Source organism: Trachemys scripta, chromosome 17 (genome assembly GCF_013100865.1).
Source record: "Trachemys scripta elegans isolate TJP31775 chromosome 17, CAS_Tse_1.0, whole genome shotgun sequence".
Taxonomy (NCBI): Eukaryota; Metazoa; Chordata; order Testudines; family Emydidae; genus Trachemys; species Trachemys scripta.
The window spans coordinates 12737792-12756719 of NC_048314.1; the positions used below are offsets into that span (position 1 = coordinate 12737792).

At 47.4% G+C, this 18928-nt stretch overlaps 1 protein-coding gene across 5 annotated transcripts in view; it reads right to left on the bottom strand.

Annotated features, from left to right (window-relative positions):
* Nucleotides 1–190: 190 nt before the first annotated feature.
* SLC25A25 (solute carrier family 25 member 25) overlaps nucleotides 191–18928 on the bottom strand; it is a 35023-nt gene continuing 16285 nt past the window's right edge. For 2 of the 5 annotated variants that reach the window (XM_034752099.1, XM_034752100.1), the window contains exons 2-11: nucleotides 8775–8901; nucleotides 8582–8669; nucleotides 7809–7844; nucleotides 7319–7430; nucleotides 5822–5980; nucleotides 4843–4995; nucleotides 4263–4370; nucleotides 3790–3957; nucleotides 3202–3352; nucleotides 191–2719 (exon numbers count right to left, since the gene is read on the bottom strand). In XM_034752099.1, coding sequence (XP_034607990.1) covers nucleotides 2535–2719; nucleotides 3202–3352; nucleotides 3790–3957; nucleotides 4263–4370; nucleotides 4843–4995; nucleotides 5822–5980; nucleotides 7319–7430; nucleotides 7809–7844; nucleotides 8582–8669; nucleotides 8775–8901 — 1287 coding nt within the window. In that variant the 3' untranslated portion in view covers nucleotides 191–2534. Of the gene's footprint in view, nucleotides 2720–3201; nucleotides 3353–3789; nucleotides 3958–4262; nucleotides 4371–4842; nucleotides 4996–5821; nucleotides 5981–7318; nucleotides 7431–7808; nucleotides 7845–8581; nucleotides 8670–8774; nucleotides 8902–12497; nucleotides 13737–18928 lie in introns of those variants that run through there. The other 3 variants (XM_034752095.1, XM_034752096.1, XM_034752098.1) reach the window with 2 other exon arrangements.

Consider the following 18928-nt stretch of genomic DNA (forward strand, 5'->3'; position numbering starts at 1 on the left):
TGCCACAGTAAACATTTAGTTCTGGTTATACTCAGGTGTTCCCTTGAATTGGGATTCAAAAGGGGATTCTGCTCTGACAGTCTTGCTGTCAATTACCCTCAGTGAAGAAAAGGGGTTATAGGAAAAAACTGGCCCCACAGTCACTTGCACAGCACCAGTGATGCACACTCAGAGAAACGCAGACACATGGTAGCTTTGATAGACCTTTATTAGCAGACTGTTCCCTCCACGAGGAATCTCATTGGTTAGATTTGTGTTCTGACAACTTCCAGTTACAGCTACAAAGACAGTCACATTTTGCATTGATTTTTGTATTCGGAATATTCCCATTAGGCCACACTGGTAGGAAGGAGCCACTGCAGAATTAACAGTTGGTCTCAAAAGGGGAGGTGAAAAAAAATCATATCACTAATCCAGGTACAAAGTTAGATTTCCATCTGGCAAGAACAGACAGCAAGGAGAGTACCTAAAGACTGAAGGTTCTCCATACTGCCAAAGCCTGTCACACCCGGAGCAGCTGCCAGGAGTGCCTAACGAAGCCCTTCCCGTTCCCACAAAACTTCTCCATAGTGCACGTGTGTGTGAGGAGCACTGGGACTCAGCAGCAGGTCTGCCCACTCCCCTTCAAACAGAACTGCAGCAGCTTGTGTCCAAGTGCAAGTTTCCTTCCACATTTCTGGAAACTGGCAACTTTTGTCTTATTTTTAAATCCCTGAGATTTTTTACCACAAAAATTCCAAATCGACCCTCTCTCAATTAGCCGTTGAGACATCAACATACACAGACCTTTCATTTCCCCAGCTTGAGCCATCCACAGGAAATCCTGTCTCACACACACACATGCAAGGCGATTCCAGAGCAAGGCAAGCCTCAAAATGCACCATTCCACGTCCCTTGTCCCAGTGGACTGTTTCCTAGCTAATCAGTTCCCCTCCCTTCTATGGCTTATTGCTACAGAGAATTTCTCTTGACTGACTGAGGCCCTCCAATAACCAGCCCAGATATAGAAAGAGCAGCTCAAGCTTTAGGGGAAGAGAACACTAGTGACCTCAGTGTCTTCCCCTGCTGCTGAGCTGTGTGATGGTAAAGGTGCAAATGGGTAAGAAAATAATACAGAACTTTAAATAGGAGAAATACAAGGACAGTAACAATATTTAAACAAGTCTATAAAAATAGTTTACATAACTCTGTTCAAATAAATACAAAATAAATAGGATTTAAGCAGTATGACATGAGTGGAATGTGACACTGGTCCATTTTGCCCCAAATCAAAAGTTGGAGGAGGATCTCCTGGGCCCCAGAAGCCTGATCCTATAGACTGAAGTAGCCCATAATACAGTCAGAGAAATGTTAAAGCCATTCCCTTCCCCCTATGAAAAGCACCCTCTGGGAGAAAACACAAGCAGTCATCTTCAAACCCCTGACGAACCCGACTACCTCCCAATGTCAGCTAACATCCCTTCCCACAACATTACTCCTAGCCTGGGGATTCCTTATCCCTCAAATGCAACCCTAACTCCAAGTCTACAAAGAGATCTAAAGAGGGATAAATAGTAGCTTAGCTGTAGGGTTTGGAAAGGGTCAGTTGTCCCCCCTTGGCACCGAGCAGAACCTTGTTCAGAGTACCAAGCAGGCTGCAGAGCCTTCTCCCATGCTGTGCCAGGAGCCCAGCTACAGAGATGGACAAGAGTAGCAGAGTACGGTCAGTTATTCAGTGAAGCCGTGCATCGAGGCAACAGTCCATTCAGGGCTCTCTAGCCTTCCCCTTTCCAAACCTCTGCTGGGCATGAATGACAAACCCATCTAGCATGCAGCAATGCAGGCGTGCAGGCTTTAGTCTGCTGCTTCTGTTAGTAAGTGCATCTTGTTAGCATGTTTATGAGAGAGACTTGCTCTGACCTATAAAAATAAATAATCCTAATTCTCCACCAGGCTGGCCTAAGTAACCTTCAGCCTGAGTAGAAGAACCACTGCTCACCAGCCCCCAAAACTGGTCCAGTTTAAAGTTTCGTTTCGTGTCAGAGTCTCGGAAGCAGAACATGAATGTCTCCTACCGAAAGAAATACATGTAAACATAATAAATAAGTCTGTGGTGGCAGCACCAACACAAAGTTTGTACAATTTTAAACAGGTAGGAGGTTAAACTGAATGGAAAAAAGCTCCTTCAGCATTTCAAAAGTTGCTACATATCTCCAGGCCAGCAGCTCTGTTTCTACATGTAAGATCCCCGCTCTACTAGGCTGCTGGAAACTGGCCTCAAACTTGCAGCTTGAGACACAACCAGGAGTTGATCCCCTGGTCTCCCAATTGGTCTCCTGTATGCTTGAAGGACCACTTGATGGTTTAAGCAGAGCTCTTGAGTAGCAAGATGGCAAAGGACACCAAATCCTCCACATCCTGACTCACACCCAACTGGATTCTCACAGCTTTGCTTAGTCAGCTTAGTGTCGACACATTCACAGAATGAGAGATGGCTATACACCCCAGGATCACAGCCCAAGATTTCAGAGTTCAGAATCCTTGGTGTCTCCTGGTCACCGTGACTGCACCCCCAGGGTCATCTTCAAGTTCTCATAAACCACGTAGCTGATGCTTACGGCTGGGATCACTTTCATGAAGTTTGGGGCCAGACCCCGATAGAGGCCAAATGCTCCCTCTGTCTTTAGAATGTGTTTGAAGAGTCCCCTCATTGTCACCTCTGGAGCTCCCTCCACTGAAGCTACAACAGAAACACAAGAAATAGTAGAGCATGGATTAAGGTATGTTGTAAGAAAATGCCCATCTCAAAGGCATGTGTTAGATTTGTTTATTGCACTCATACGAGCAGAGACTCTTGAGCTACACTGACCATATAGTTACATGAGTGTGAGAGATTAGGCAGCAGAATGAGGCCATGCCACGTATGCCTGCCATTTCCACACACACCAGCTCATGGGCTGACTAGAGCACACAAGTAAAGAGAATGAAAAAATGGCTTGGTTAGAGGCTCTGGGTCCAACTGCCAAGAATGGCACAAAGTTCACATCGTTCTTGATCCTTGGCCTACAGATATCCCAGAGTTCAGCTGCACAGAAAAATTAAAATATGCCTTAATTTTGCAAGACCTTCCAGTCCTCCACTGATACACACAGTGAGTTCCATACTCACTGCACACATAGCAGCAGTCCAGACTCTCCTCTGGAATTTCAGAACAGTTCTTACCTTGAGCCTGCATGCGTGTTCTCACAAGAGCCAGGGGATAACTGGCCAGCTGCCCACAGGTGCTGGAGATGGTGCCACAAGCCAGGAGAACAAACACTCCGGGGTCAGCACTGTTCACAGCATAGCGTTGTAACCAGGTATTTTTTAATGTCTAGAAGAAATAGGTCAGGTGTTAGCTGAGAAGGACAGGCCATGGAGCATCAAGAGACTGGCCCACACAAGGAGAGAAGCTGGGGTTGGAGGCTTGTGGAGATCTATGCAAAGTCAACTAGAAATAACTGCAGAAGACAAGATCCTAGCTTGTCAGATTTTCTTGAGCAGCTGCTGCTGCCACCACTGTAGCATCTGTGAAAGACACTACTTAGCAGCTTTGCTGCAGCGACTCCCTCATCCAAAGGGCAGGGCCATAGATTGCCACAAGGCTTGTGCTGGAATCACCCCTAGGCCATTTGTGTTAATCTCAAGGGGCATGTGCAGAATTTAACCAGGAAGGTTTTATACGCCTACATTAGCGACATGCACGACTTCTCCCTGCTTGTCCCGAAAGTGAGATATCCCAGCCCCACAGAAGCCAGGCAGGCGCCGTACCTCATAGACTGCCAGGTCAATACCAGCGTATGGAATGATTCCTAGCATGTTGGGGATGTAGCCTTTGTAGAAGGCAGCCATTCCTTCCTTGGAGAGGATGTTCTTGGCGCAGTCCAGCATGCCTGAATACTGTCCTGTCTTCCGCAAGGCCATTCGGGTCTTCAGAACCTAACACGGCACAAAAGCATGCACTCTGAATGCCAACAGCAGCACTGGGAGCAGGAACAGGTCACAGTAATCCCATGAAGGGAGCACATCACAGGGAGTGTCAGCAACTCCATTTCATGCATTATTAGAGCCCCGTTACTAGACAATGCCCTTGGACATCCAGTACAAAAGCTGCCTCTAGCACCCAACACAATTCGCCTCACAGCTAGCATTCAGCTCACATTACCACACTTCAATTTCTCCACCTAATGACTCCCCATCCCCTCCCCTATGTCATGGAGTAGGATGCCAGCCGCCAGCCTCACCTCCATTGGGTAGATGCTGCTCTGAGCAATGACCCCTGCCAGAGAACCAGCCACTAGCCGCTCATGAATTCCCAGCATTTCCTGGTCAGTGCCAATGAACCGTTTGATCTGTAAAAACAAAGAAATATTATAATAGAGGGGGGCTTCTCACAGTGAAGACAGTTTGACTGACTGGACCACATAACACCTTTCCTCCTCAGCATGGGCCACAAGCTACCTCTCTTTTCACTTGCTGGGTCTGCCACAGGCTGGAGAGGGAAGTGTGAACACCACCTCTGTTTCAGCCATGCACTCCATCACTTCACTGTGACTTCATGCTGCCCATTTCTCCAGCTCTGCCAGGGGGTGAGGTGTGAGAGGCACCGTTCCCACCGTTGGAGAGAGGTGCTTGCCAGGCATGGGCATAAAGCTCATACCCTCAGCCTGCCCTCAGTCTTCCTAGAGGCACCATACATTTATACCCTGACTGGTGGGTTACCATCCATTACATGGCTCTAGTTTGGGCAGTCACTCGGATGAAAAGGCTCCTCCAGCTCTCACGTGGCCTTGGGTCTAAGCTTCAATATGACCTTTCCCTTACCTGCTCATAAGCCATGAATTTGATGGCAGACTCTGGCGCAATCTTCAGGACGTTGATGCCATTCCCCCGCCACAGCGACTTGGGCCCGCCCTCTCGTATCATATGGGTAAAGCCACCAACGATGCACATGTTGTTACTGCGGGAAGCATGGACCTGGCAGGGAGGAAGGGGGAGAATTCTGATTGGTGCTAGTTCTGATTGCCACAGCTGCCTGTAATCCTAGGACAAAGGGCATTTCTTATCTACCCAGAGATTTAGGGAGCTTTAGCTCTTCCCAGATTACATTCATAAAAAGGGGGAAAAAAGGCATTTTGGGGTTTTAAGTCTGAGATCAGTTAACTGATTAATCCACCTGAGCCCCAGCCCATCACAGCAGGAAGGGGAGGGAAGCATTCTTGCACAGACACCCCCCATGAGCTCTGGTACAGGGAGAAGAGGCTTCTCAGCTAAAAGACAGGGATAGTCACTGCTGGCTGACTGCCTAAGCAAAGTCCAAAATTCCTGCTGCGTAACTCTGCTTTCTAACGTTGATTACCCTTATCTCTGCCCTGTGAACCTGGAGCTAGGAGACCTGCCAACAAGTCAACTCAGTCATTTTCAGGGGCCGGTTCTCAAATCAGTGACTCCTCTTGAACCAGTTCCATGGAAGTAAGTTTTCCAAGGCTGTCAGGTACAAGGTGGTCTAGCTAGGACCAGTGATGGCTCTCTCATCTGTTCAGCTCCTAAAGTTTTCATATCATTGTGACAACTAACAGGTCAAGAATGGCTTTTACATGGCTAGAAATGATATTTGGTACAGACCAAAAGGCTGCCACTCACCAATGTGGAAGTACTAAGACTGAGTCCAACCAGAATCCGTCACTTGTCTGGACAGACAGTTTCAGGTCTGCTGCTAGGATCCATTTAATTGGACCAGTGCACTAAGGGAAGCAGCATGTGCACTTTGATAAAACAAAGTTATCTTTGGTTTTTGCCCTACCTGCATGAGCACTTTCAGCCGGTCCAGTGGAGCTGTGCAGGTTCTGGAAACTGCACCTGCACCTCCACCCGCGACCAGATGTCTCCACCACATGCCAGTCTGCCTCTCTTCCACTGTGAACTCATCAGGGACTGTCAGATTCTCTCCCACATCAAAGATCTGCAAAGGAAGGAACAAGGTGTTGAGAAGTGCTTGGAAGGATAGAGTTAGGTAGGTAGCTTCTTGTCACGTCCTCAGAGGTCCCACTGTCAGTCACCTACAACTTCCCATAGCTTGAGTACTTAAATAAATAGCTGTAAAGCACTGAACATGAGCTTAATATTCAAATTCCCAGTTTGTCTGCAAATCATAGCTGATATGTTTGACCACACACAATAAAGGAACTGGCAGTGCCAGAGAACATGCAAATCATCACCATATAACAATAGCTATACTGGGTCAGACCAGTCTGATAGTATTTGACAGGGGTTGGTGCCAAATGCTGCAGAAGGAATGAACAAATAGGGCAATTTCAAAAGATCCAACCTGTCATCCACTCCCAGCTTCTGGCATTTGGAGGTTTAAGGACACCCAGAGCACAGGGTTGAGTCCCTGACCATCCTGGCTAACAGCCATTGATAGACCTATCCTTCATGAACTTATCTAATTCTTTTTTTAACTCACTTATAACTTTTGGCCTTCACAACCTCCCATGGCAATGAGTTTCACAAGTTGACTGTGTGGTGCATGAAGTAGTATTTCCTTTTGTTTGTTTTAAATCTGCTACCTATTAATTTAATCAGCTAACACAAGAACTAGGGGTTATGCAAGAGATAAATGATACTTCCTCCATACCATTCATTATTTGATAGGACATGGGGACCCTTGACATTTTAATGACTCCAGTTCAGGAGGCTGGGGACTTGCCAACCCTTTGGGCTGCCCCAATACAGAATGCCTAACTTTAACGATCAAAGTGACTAACCAAGGGCAGTGGGGTGTGGAAAAAGATATGTCGCTTTTGGAACCTTCTGGCGCTCAGCCAGTCTGCTCTCATTACACATTATAAAAAGTACTGAATAAATATATCGAGGAAGGGCTGGTGCCTGTTGTATCAGTTCCTGGTATTAGCAGGTCCTGAAGTAGCAGGAACTGGTCTGAGCTCTCAGAGCTGTGATCCAAGTCAACCTGCTCGCTCGCTCTCCCCTCCCTCAGAAGGTCCAGTTTTCACTTGTGCCAGGGACTTCAGAAGCCATGCCAAGGAGATGAGATCTCTCTCTCTCTCGGCTTCTGAAGTCCCTGGCACAGGTGACAACTGGACCTGAGGGAGGGGAGAGCGAGCGATTTTATTATATAAGAGAAGCAGGAAGTGACCAGGCTTCTAGAGCTAGAAGGCAGCTACTGAACCAAGAAGAGAACGAAGGGGACTTGGCACGTGCTACTGGGAAGTGGCACTCTTATCAAGAAATTGGGGAAGGATCAGGCCTGCTTTGGCAGAGGAATTTTTATTTCTTTTACCGTTGAGTGCTTCCAGTACAGGATGATCTCAGGAATGTTCTCCACTGGGTGCAGCAGGTGATAGTCTCGCCACTCGTTCCAGTCAATTGTCATAGTTCCATTTTTATCCATGCTGCAAAAAAGCGTATTACAAGCAAATGAACAGGAGATGGGTGCATGGCCCCACTGAGGGAGAAACTCCTCCTCACCTCCCTCTTGGTTATTCAGGGCCCCTCCCCTCACCCCAAAGTAGAAACCTTCACAGGGCAACTACTGGAAAGTGTTACAAGGGTTGAAAGGTACAAGACACTGCTAGGGAATCCTCTCCTCCCAAGCCATGCAGACAGTAGGGGAAATGTGCCTCATTTTCTCCCTCCCCACTAGCCACACCAAAGGATTTGTTGTGCCCCCTCCCACCATGGTTAGAGCAAAACAAAAAAAACAACAACGAACTCTGGTACTGCAGAGAAGATAAGGAACTGGCAGAGACTAAAGTTACACAGGTACTTACTAGGTGACAGGACCCCAGAAATGGCCTGTCCTTATTCTGACAGACAGGCAAACAGACAGAGGGGAGGATGGCAAAGGAAAGAGGAAAAACAGGACAAATAAGTGATTGTTACAGTGTTAGTGCCACATGCATAGTGTTAAGCATTTCAGTAAAGTAAGTAAACAGTCCCTCTCCAGAGCATCAAGCTGCGGGTGACACGGTAGAGGCACATGGGATGCCGGTATGATCAAGTGCATGCCCTTCTCCACAATAGGCTAGCGAAGGATCTTTAACTGCAAGGCTCTGAGACCTTGGAGTGAGGGGCTACAAGCATTCTTCTCCATTCATTCTATGGAATGGGGAAGGGGTAACTGAACTCCTCAGAACCTAGAAGAGGATTGTGCATAGATGGAATTCCCACCTCCCTGGAAGTATCAGATGGTAGCCATGCTAGAGACAGAATACCATCTTTATAGCCCAGTGGTCTGATCTAGCATCACAAGTCACTGGTCTTATTCATTCTATTTGACCAATGTTCTTGCTCTTTATTCTCCCCTGCCCCAATTTGATTCAAGCAGACTGAGCAAATGGGTGGCTGTTCTTCAGTCTCCATAGTGCATTATCGTTTTCAATACACAGAAAATTCAAAAACGCAGTGAGAAGCGATAGGTCTGAGGAGGGAGAGCTGCAGTCATTAGAGAGTGTAGACAGGAAGGGAAGAGGAGATAAGATCACTCTTTACATTTCCTTCTCGTATGTAGAAACTGAGGTGTAGAAGCCAGCTGAAAACTCACCTCTTGAGGATCTTCTCAGCCTGCTGTTCAGAGATCTTGACTCCCAGGTCCCGGAGGGATTGCATGATCTCCTGGGCATCGATACGGCCTGCAAACATAGAAGCCAGTGAGCCCAGAGACCATTTACCCAAAGAGGCTTCATGTTGACCTGCAGAGGCCACTGATCCTCTAGGACTATTAGAAAGAGCCTCACCATCATTCTTTTTATCCAAGCTCTTGAAGACCAGCCTCAGTTTTTTCTCATGATCTTGGAGATAGTGAACAAACTCCTCAAAGTCCAGCTGCCCATCCAGGTCCTTGTCTCCAGCTTTCACAATTTTCTGGTTTTAGGACATCAAAACAATCTCAGTTCCTTGTTCATTCAGATAAGACACCCGCTCTATGTAACACTAATCAGTTAGCTAGACAGACAGAAGGACGCACATGCAGCATCAAGAAAAGTTCCCCACCAAACTGGGCTCAGCTTTACCCAGGAAGTGATCATGTGTGGCAAATGGAGGGCAGAAAGGAGAGGCCAAACTGATTCCAGGCACATGTCTTCACAAGTCAGTCACATAGACCAAATTACTCATACCTATGGAACTGATATCTAGCTAGTTAAATGTCAGACCTGTAGTAATATACAACACCCTATGCCATAGATTGAATCTCAAAGAGGCACTGAGCAATTCTAAACAGAAGCACTAGGACTGCAGGAGGCTTAGATCATAGAACCTCAATCAAATTTTCCCCCTCCCAATCCAAGCTGTTAGTTAAAGCAGAGTTTTCTTCCTCCCCCTGGTGCATGAAAAGGAAAACCACCACTGGGAATAACCAATCCCAGCCAGCAAGAGCCTGTTGCCAAACTGAAGTCCATCTCCCATGGACAGTGGTAGCGATAAAAGCTGCTATGATGCCAGCATGAACTGGTTTAGCCAGCCTGCAGCTATACACTTATGTAGACCTGAATTGTACAAGGTCCCTGGGAGATGCAGATTGAACAGCAGACAAGACAGGGTGCTTACATCGAGATGGGATCTAGCCCAAGCAACTGGGGAAGATAGGGAACTGTGGCATACAGTGCTCTCACACCTCAACTCACTCCAGCATGAGGAAATAGCACATGGCCTGCCCTGCACATGGGCGCATAGCTACTTGTTAACCAGGCAGGAGAAAGCCAGCCTGCACAGAGCAATAATTTAGGTCAGTCGGTTCCTGCTCCACACCACATATGCTAGTTGCCTTGCACTGATTACAAGAGCCAACAGGGACCAGCACCAAGTGGCTCAGTCCAGTCATGTTCTCTACTGCACCTCCCTTTTGGATTATAATGCTCGTTATTCTCTCTGCAAACAGCGGCTGGCTATTATTAGAATAGACCTCAGTTCTGGACTCCCAGATGTCAGACCCTTTAACAAGACCTGTACTTACCAATACCTAACATTAATTCGTAAGGCAGGTTCTCCGTGAAAAGGGGAACATGTTAAGACAAATTTATTCCAATATTTCTTAAACCTATGGAAGCTAGCCCTGCTCAGATGCTTTTAAATCAAGATACACCACTTAGTTTTAAATCCTATATGTAGCTACACATACTTGACCACTACATTTAAGATTAAAGTCAGACAAACACCCAACTGGTCAATTCTGGTCCCAGGGCAGCCCAGGATCATTCCTATCATTTCTGAGTCTTAAAAAAATAAAATGAAAACCTGAACCACGGTGACCTTAGAGATATGCCCACCGTGTTCCTAGTCTGCAGACAGTCATATGACAGTTGTAAAGGACACAGATGGGGCCCCATATTCAACTTGTAGGCTAAAGATAGACAAACACCTCTGGCATGTCAGCAGATCAGTGTCAAATAGCTGATCCAGGCTTCCCTCTAGCAGATAATCCCTGACCAGTTCATGGCCAGTGGGATTCACAGCCTCCATAAAACAGTTAGGAGAGCTGGAAGGCTCTCTTCTTCCTATGAGAATTCCTGACAGTTATCACAGAGGAGATGGGGATAACAGGAACTATCATAGTTAGGCAGTTTCTACCTGCTCAGGCTTGCTAAATTAATCACTCCACGCTTCACTAAGCAATGAAGGACACAAGCTGTTTCTAAAGTCACAGCAGTGGGCTTGCATCAAGGGAATTGCTGGGATTCTTTCCTACTTGTGCAGGAGGTAGGGTGACCAGACGTCCCAGTATTATTGGGACCATCCCGATATTGGGGGCTTTCGTGTCTCGATTTTTCACACTTGCTATCTGGTCACCATAGCAAGGGATGTACACGTTATACCTTCAGCATCCTCTTCAGGGATATGGGTGAGCACCCACACCTGCCTCCTTGCCTTCAGAGGCAAACAGGAATCACTGCAGCAATTTCTATTTTGTACTCTGTAAATACATGCAGATACAACACTAGCACAGCCGTGCTTTTGCAACTTTAGGTTAATGTTAAGTTGCTAGTGTTTGCCACGATCACCTTCCTAAAGTGCCTCTCCAGCTGTTCCCCTGCCCCTCCTCAGTTCTTATGCACAAATCTGCCATGCATGCAATCTCCTGGAATGCATAAGCAGTCACCAGTGCCCTTAACAGCATCTGACATTCAACTAGCGCCAGCAGCAGCGTGCTGGAACAGAAGGGACTGCAGTGGAGTGGAGAGAGGGTGAGTGTATAATTCTAGTACAGGGGTGGCCAACCTGAGCCTGAGAAGGAGCCAGAATTTACCAATGTACATTGCCGAAGAGCCACAGTAATACGTCAGCAGCCCCGTCAGCTCCCCTCCCCCCCCCCGTCCCAGCGCCTCCCACCCACCCACCGGCAGCCCCACTGATCAGCGCCTCCCCCTCCTTCCTCCCCGCACTTCCCAGGAGATCAGCAGTTTCATGACATGCAGGAGGCTGGGGAGTGGGAGAGAGGAGCAAGGGCATGACAGGCTCAGGGGCGGGAAAGGGTGGAGTGGGGGCAGGGCCTGGGGCAGAGCCAGGGGTTGAGCAGTGAGCATCCCCCGGCACATTGGAAAGTTGGCGCCTGTAGCTCCAGCCCCAGAGTCGGTGCCTATACAAGGAGCTGCATATTAACTTCTGAAGAGCCGCATGTGGCTCGGAGCCACAGGCTGACCACCCCTGTTCTAGTAAGTTGCCCTTCTGTAGCAGAGGGCTTTACGTGAAACATTTGTGGGTGATGCTATAGCCTTGCCTACGCTATGAACTCTTCCATGCAGGGTTTAGACATGGTTGCTGAAGCCGTGGTGAACACAGTTTGTGTTTGTCTACACTTGCTGCTAAACAGTGCACACCACATGTTTAGCTGCACCCATTGTGAGAAAGGATTCAAACTTCAGAGTAGACACAAGACCTAGGTGCACATGCTGCTAGATGCTAGGACACAAAAAGGGGTGGAGGACAAACAGTAATGAGGACGGGGCTAACACTACAATCCTACAGGGATTGTCTAAGAGCAGATAAGACAATGTTAAGAAAGGAAACGCCAATCTTTTCCCCACAGAACTCACTAGGATATTGTGCAGTTAATCAGCTGGTTTACTCAAGGCACCTAAATTCAGCAAGAATGAACTATAGGGGAAGATACCTAAAACAGCCTCTAAGGGGAAAGGATATTTGGCTCCCATGTCCCCCCACTTCCACCCCCTACACACACACACACACACACACACACAGTTGACTCCCCTTTAAGGGGAGGGAGGGAGGGAGCCTAAGAGGAAAGACACTGCCCTATAGCTTGCTGCCAGAAGCCCCTGCAAAGGGGTAGTGGAAAAGATGACGGCAGCCCATGCCTCTGGCTATAGGTATGAGCAGCAGGGGCCACAAGCAAGCTTGTTTCCCATACACTCGCCAAGCCAACTGGTCCAGAAGATCTTGATACACCACTTTCCCCACCACATCCCCACCCTCCTTTCTGCCACCCTATACCCAAGCCATACCTGTTTCCACTGGCGGTAGGTAGAGAACTCCTCGGAAGGAATGAAGAGGCTCAGGCGGAAGATAGATTTGAGCTGGGCAGGAAGCCCCTTTGACTCAAAGTATTGGAACTCTGTCTGAGACTCCCCGAACACTGGCACATACAGACACAAGCAGAGCATGTTTCTGTACCAGCAACTCAGGTGCTGACCTACACGGCCAAGGGAGGATGGGAAGCAACCTGAGCGATCCTCTGCTGGAGCTAGTTTCAGTGCGTGTGGGAAAGGAAATGCCGGCAAGTCTCATGACACATGGCTATGAGCTGTCCGTGCTCAGCTGCCATTGGCTGCTCAAGTCCTGCCCTTCTGCTTAAACGGGAAGCCTTCTTTGTGCAATACCTCCCAGTTAGCCAACCAGCACTGGCTTTGTGACAAGGCATGTGAGCTGCCTCCAATTGCTCAACTCTAGGCTCTTTGTAAAGCCCAAGCAGCCCACGTCACACTCTCACCAGCAGAGTTAACTCTTCTCTGTTCCCCTCACTTAATCCCTTCTGCCTCCTCAACTGAACCGGGATGCAGACAGCACAGTCCCATGCAGCACCCACAGCACTGGGGCTGGGAGAAGCTGTAATAAAATGTTTAAGTGTGTGGAGAGAGAGCTGCAAGAAAATCCAGGAGAAGCTTCTCCCTTCCTCATTTGTAATGCTCGCTGGATGCTCTTTGCCTTAGATTAGACTAGGCTCTTTGGGACAGGAATCATCTCTTCCCAGGACACAGCACAATGCCATCCAATCCCGACTGGGGCCTTTGGTCAATACCATAGGTACTAATGCTAGGATTGAAGGGACTGGATTTCCCCTCACCCCGCAACCAATACTCCAATGATTTTCTTACTTCCTCTAAAAGATGCATGGGACACAGGATACTCCATACATCCACTGCCTTCACGCCACATTCAAGATCACCAGCTACAAGATCCCAAAAGTCCCATGTTTAAAAAAGGCTGTGGCATAAAAGAGGATAATTAGCTCTCTGGTTATAAACAATCTTGGGAAATATAATTAGAGCTTGGGTGATGTCAGCCATGAGGGAGAATTCCCTGAATGCCCAGACAGATCAATGCTGCAGCCCTGTTCTCAGGGACATTGAGAAAAGGTGGCCGAGAGACATGTGCCACTGCGACAGACTTGTAGGAAGCCAGTCAAAAGCAGGCTCCAGGTTAAGATGGAATATACACTTCAGACTCAGTCTTGGAAAACGTGTGTGTCTAATTTTGAGACAAATTAAAATCTAACTAGCCATCTATGGAGCAGTAAATTAAGCTTGCATGCTTACGTAGTAAGTAGTTAATTATAGACGGGAAAATGTGAAAAACACATTTTGTCCAGTTACAGCTTACACTGCCAAATGGTCTAGGTGGATACAATGTTTTTCCCTGGTTCTCCCATCTATTATTAAGCCACTTAATGCCTTCATCACTGGTGCATGGAGCAGTATAGGGTTGGTCAGGCTGACAAATGGGGTGTGCTGTGAGGACTCCTTACTGAGCACAGATATGACTACAGGCTTCTAAATGCTTGGCACTTTGGTGCGTGGGCATTAAATATTCCCTGGCATTGCTGTATACAGATAGAGAAAAAGCAACAAAAAAACCCACACACCAGGCTGAGGGTTCTGTAATCAGTTACAGGGCTATTAATTGCTTCCCATAATCCTCTGCATTATTAGAACGTAGTTTAGTTTAACAGGAAGGTAAAGTTGAGTCCCTGTCCCTAAAACCTGCCATAGAAAGGCTACCAGATGAGAAATGGGTGCAAGAATCAACATTCGATTTCCAGCATCCCAAAGCACTATGATCTGTCTGTTCTAGGGGAAAGGAAGTTCATTTGCTGGACTAGTTTAAACCAGTTTGGTAAATAGTTAACCTTGCTAGAGCAATAGTTTGCAAATGATTATGCTCTGGCCACACTGGCCAGACAAACGATATGCCAGAACCAGTTTAAAAACTAGTTCAAACATTCTCTCCCTCACACCCTAGTGTTCAAAAAACATGAAAAACCTTCCACAGAATTTTGTTCATTAGGGTGAAATTTTAAAATGTGTCTTTACAAGCTGATCATGGAGTAGCAAGCCAGTTACATGGACTGGGATTATTTAGTCTGGGGCTTTAATTTGAGGAATTTATAAAAGCAAGTCATGATCTATTAAGCAACGTTTAGTATTCTCCCCAACTTCAGCTCCCAAAAGCTTGGCCATACTACAGCTTTCATAACTCCTCCCCCAGGCCTCTCACCCCACTGTGCCCCTTAATTTCACTATTACCTAACAAGGCTTAACCTACTCCCCTGTGACGTCTGTCTGCACACAGAACAGGATCCTCTCACCAAATCCAGATCCTCTTAGAGATCAGCTGCAGAAGCTTGTGTGATTCACAAGCCAATAGTGCACCCCTCTTTCCCCACACTTGCCCAAAGACCAATCTTTGCTACAATCATCAGCCCAACAGAGTCAAAGGCAAATGCCTCCTACAAGGCCGACTGAACTGGCTTTTCCCATCAGAGACCTACTCCACTACACAGTGATTGAGAAGCCCCCGCCATCACCATACACGCACGCTTTCCTGAGTTCCCAGGAGTCATTCTTTGTTACAGCCGCTTGACACCACAGTTGCTATGACAGCACAATGCAGCTTTTCCCAATGAAATCCACCTACACTTGGCAGCGGGAGACAATGGACAAAACCGTGCGTTTCAGGGAAGAAACACCCACCATCCTACGTCAAAGAAGAGAAGAGAAGGGGAGGGCAAGAAAGTCATTTTTTCCTCGGCTCTCTGTGAGCTGAGGGGTGAAAACATTATCTACTATCTGTTCTTAGTTACAGCACAATGAACTCAAAGGAGCAGATGGGGTGCAACACCAGCAACTGCATTTACAGAGATGAATGCAAAGCAGGAGAGAGTGTGCAGATATCGAGTGTCTAGATTCCATTTCAAGAAGCTGGAAGGTTAGAAGTAGCAAAGCAAATCGCTCTGTAAAGCATCAGAGACCTGGGTTACTGTGGTCCTGAGAACTTATTTCTACATGCTTTAAACAATGAAGCCAAGTATAGTGAGTGCCTTTTGGAACCTTCAGCAGTGCCACTGTCCAGCCCACTCTCCATGCATCTGCAATACGTGAGGCTGAGCTGCAATGACTCAACTACTTGGACTCTAGAGATACAGTGAAAGCTACACAAGACGCCTGCCTCTGCTGCTGCTTCACGGTGAATCTCTGGAGTATCCTTGCCTCACTCCTAAACTACCCCTTCCACTGATCTCCTTTCCAGAGAGCAGGATGGATGAGATGGGGAGGTAACAGTCATGTGACAGATCCATACCTACTCCTTTCTTGCAGTGAACTCCCAGCAGCGGTCTCCCACCGAGACCAGCCCTGCCCTGGAAAGAGCACTGCCTCGGTCCAGCTTTTTTCGGCTACAAAGGACTGACCTTAATTTGCCATCAAGAGGGCTGAAAGCTTATTTTCAAGTCATTCATAAACAGCACTTGGCACTTTAAAACAAATCCTCATGTCAGTTACCAGTTGCAACATCTTATTGGAATGTTAACTATTGCTCTGTGCATTCCCGTTTACAGGGGACATTTTTTGGAAGACCACCCCAAAGGAGACAGTACCAAGATTGCATTCGGTAATGCTGTGACTTGTAGGAGTATCCTCATCCCAGCAGTTCTCATGATTTCCCCCTCTTGTGGGCCTCTTAAGTTAGAGAGCCGCTTGTCAGTGCCTCAGCCCAAGCATTCCCAGGTGAAACGCTAGAATTTGATGACATGAAAAAGTAATATAGGACAGTACTAAGGAGACAAGATGAACAGATACCTGTTCCTTTCCCTGGGCAGAAGCTTGGCATTAGCTCAAGGCTTGCTCCCTATCTGAAGTCCCCTCAGCGCAAATTTTCCCTGGTTGCTTAGAGTATGTCTACACAGCAATAAAAACCCTGCGGCAGGGAGTCTCAGAGCCCGGGTCAATTAACTCAGACTCCTGAGTTAAAAATAGCAGTGTAGATGTTGGGGCGTGGCCTGGAGCCTGGGCCCCGAGAGCCTCCCCACTTGCCAGGTTTCAGAGCCTAGGCTCCAGCCCAAATATCTACACTGCCATTTTTAGTCCCACCGCCCAAGCCAGCTGACCCAGTGCTGCAGGTCTTATTGCGGTATAGAACCTGAGGGTATGGCCATCTCCTGTGCATTTGTGTCACCTCCAATTTTAGTGCTCTCCATTAGTCAGGCCACGGTTGAATTTACACCGAAACACATCTGCCCAGAGACATGAGGCAGCTGCACTAGGACAGAGGGTTTTGTTTTTAAATTTAATAGGTTAAAAAAGCCTCTGGAAATACTAAAGGCAGGTCTACACTACCACTTATGTTGATATAACTTATGTTGCTCAGGAGTGTAAAAAAGCCACTCCCCTGAGCTACCCAAGTTACACCGACTTAAGCGGCATCCACACATAGCTACCGCCTCTCGTGAAGGTGGAATAATTATGCTGACGGGAGAGCTCTCTCCCAGCAGCATAGAGCATCTTCACTAGACGCGCTACAGCAGCATTGGCGCAGTTGCACCAATGTAGTGCTTCTAGTATAGACTAGCCCCAAGTGCTGGACTGGGCCACAACTCATTGGAAACATCAGCTTGAAGGCTAATGTGCTTTTCCATTGTGGCATGAGCAGCTTGGTGGACCACTGCTGGTCCCTGGACCAGTCTGAGAACCACTGTGTCTGAGGGGTTGTCTACACTACCATGTGGGGTCGATCTAAGATATGCAACTTCAGCTATGTGAATAGCGTAGCTGAAGTCAACGTACTTCGATCTACTTACCACGGTGTCTTCACTGCAATAAAATCGACAGCCGACACTCTCCTGTTGCGCTTCTCGTTCTGGTGGAGTACCGGAGTCAACGGAAGAGCACTCAGCAGTCGATAAATCGACCCCTGCTGGATTGCTCACTGCCCGCCAATCCGGTGGGTAGTGTAGACAAGCCTTGACTATTGCTCAGCAAAGGAATAAATAGGTCCTGACTGGTAATTTCTTTTGATTTTGTATTTCAACTCCTGGAAGTTGGAGTATAATTAATTGTACAGGACAGAAAGTCCTAACAGGACACAAACATCAAGGAGTGGACAGGGATACAAAATGGGGGAAGAGGGCAGTTAATCATTTGTTAATTCAATACAGTCCGTAGCAAATTAAAAAACAATAGCAGCTAGTCAAGGCTACAGGGAGGGAAGAAAGTAAAAGGTAAATATTTCACATGAAGGTAACTAAACTCCAGGAGAGCTGACCTCTTCCACTCATGACAACCAGATCAAGAGTGACAGATGCTGGTGTGATTGGTAAGCATGCCAGCACATCACATACCCATCAATATTTTACATACATGTGGGTGAAAACCGGCTGATGACCACCTCTAAGTAGCCATCACATCAAAGCCTGTGCAACTGTAAGGCAAGGACCACGGGGATAAACGGAAACAGTTCACACTGGACTATGGAATCTGCTTCTTAACATCAGGTTTGTTCGTACAAACGAAGCCATCACTGCATCGAGCTCTCAGGCATAATAAATATTTATATAGCAGCTGAGGAGCTCAAGACACTTTTACAAAGGGAACAGAGGCAGAGGGATTAGACGACTCACCCAAGGTCACAGACATTCAGTGGCAGAGCTAGGAATAGAACCAACCTCTGCCTCCCATATCCCACACTAACCAGACAACAGTTCCCCCTACATGACAGCAAAGGTACATGAGAAGCCCCAGTGCTGAGCTAGGCTGTCCCCATCCCCACCCTCCCACAGATTTCAATTATACTCCAACTTCCAGGTGTTAATTCTCTCTCCACTGTCAGGAAGCAGCCTCCGAAGGTCATGGGAATGTGTCACACAGGGAAGGAATGAGACAGACTTCAGCTTCATCCCCACTCTCAAAGAGGGAACATTGATCTGGAGAGGCAGACTGATCCTCTCAAAGGCAGAGGACCCATTACTCCCCTAGAAGATACACTCAAGATCTTTAACCCCACTCATTCCAGTCTTCCCCTCAGAGCCTGCTTTAACTCGTCACTGGCTTCTCTGTCTTTCCCCTTCCTATCTTCTCTCCATTCACCCTTCATGCATTTCTTTTCTTTAAAAGGGGTACCCAGGTCTCATCACTAGACAACCAGCAAAGAGGAATAAGTCCTTGGAGCTCTCTCAGTCAGGCCCAAGCAGGGACTGCCCCGTCCAGTGGAACCAGAGCCACAAATTCAGCCCTGCTTGCTTCAATCCAATGCCTGAGGCAGAAAAGATTACAATCACCTCCACCACATAATCCCAGCCTGTTCATCCCAGTAACAAGAACACAGAAGGCTTTTAAAACAGCATCTATACCTAGTTCCCTGCCTGGTAAACTGGACCTTGCAAACC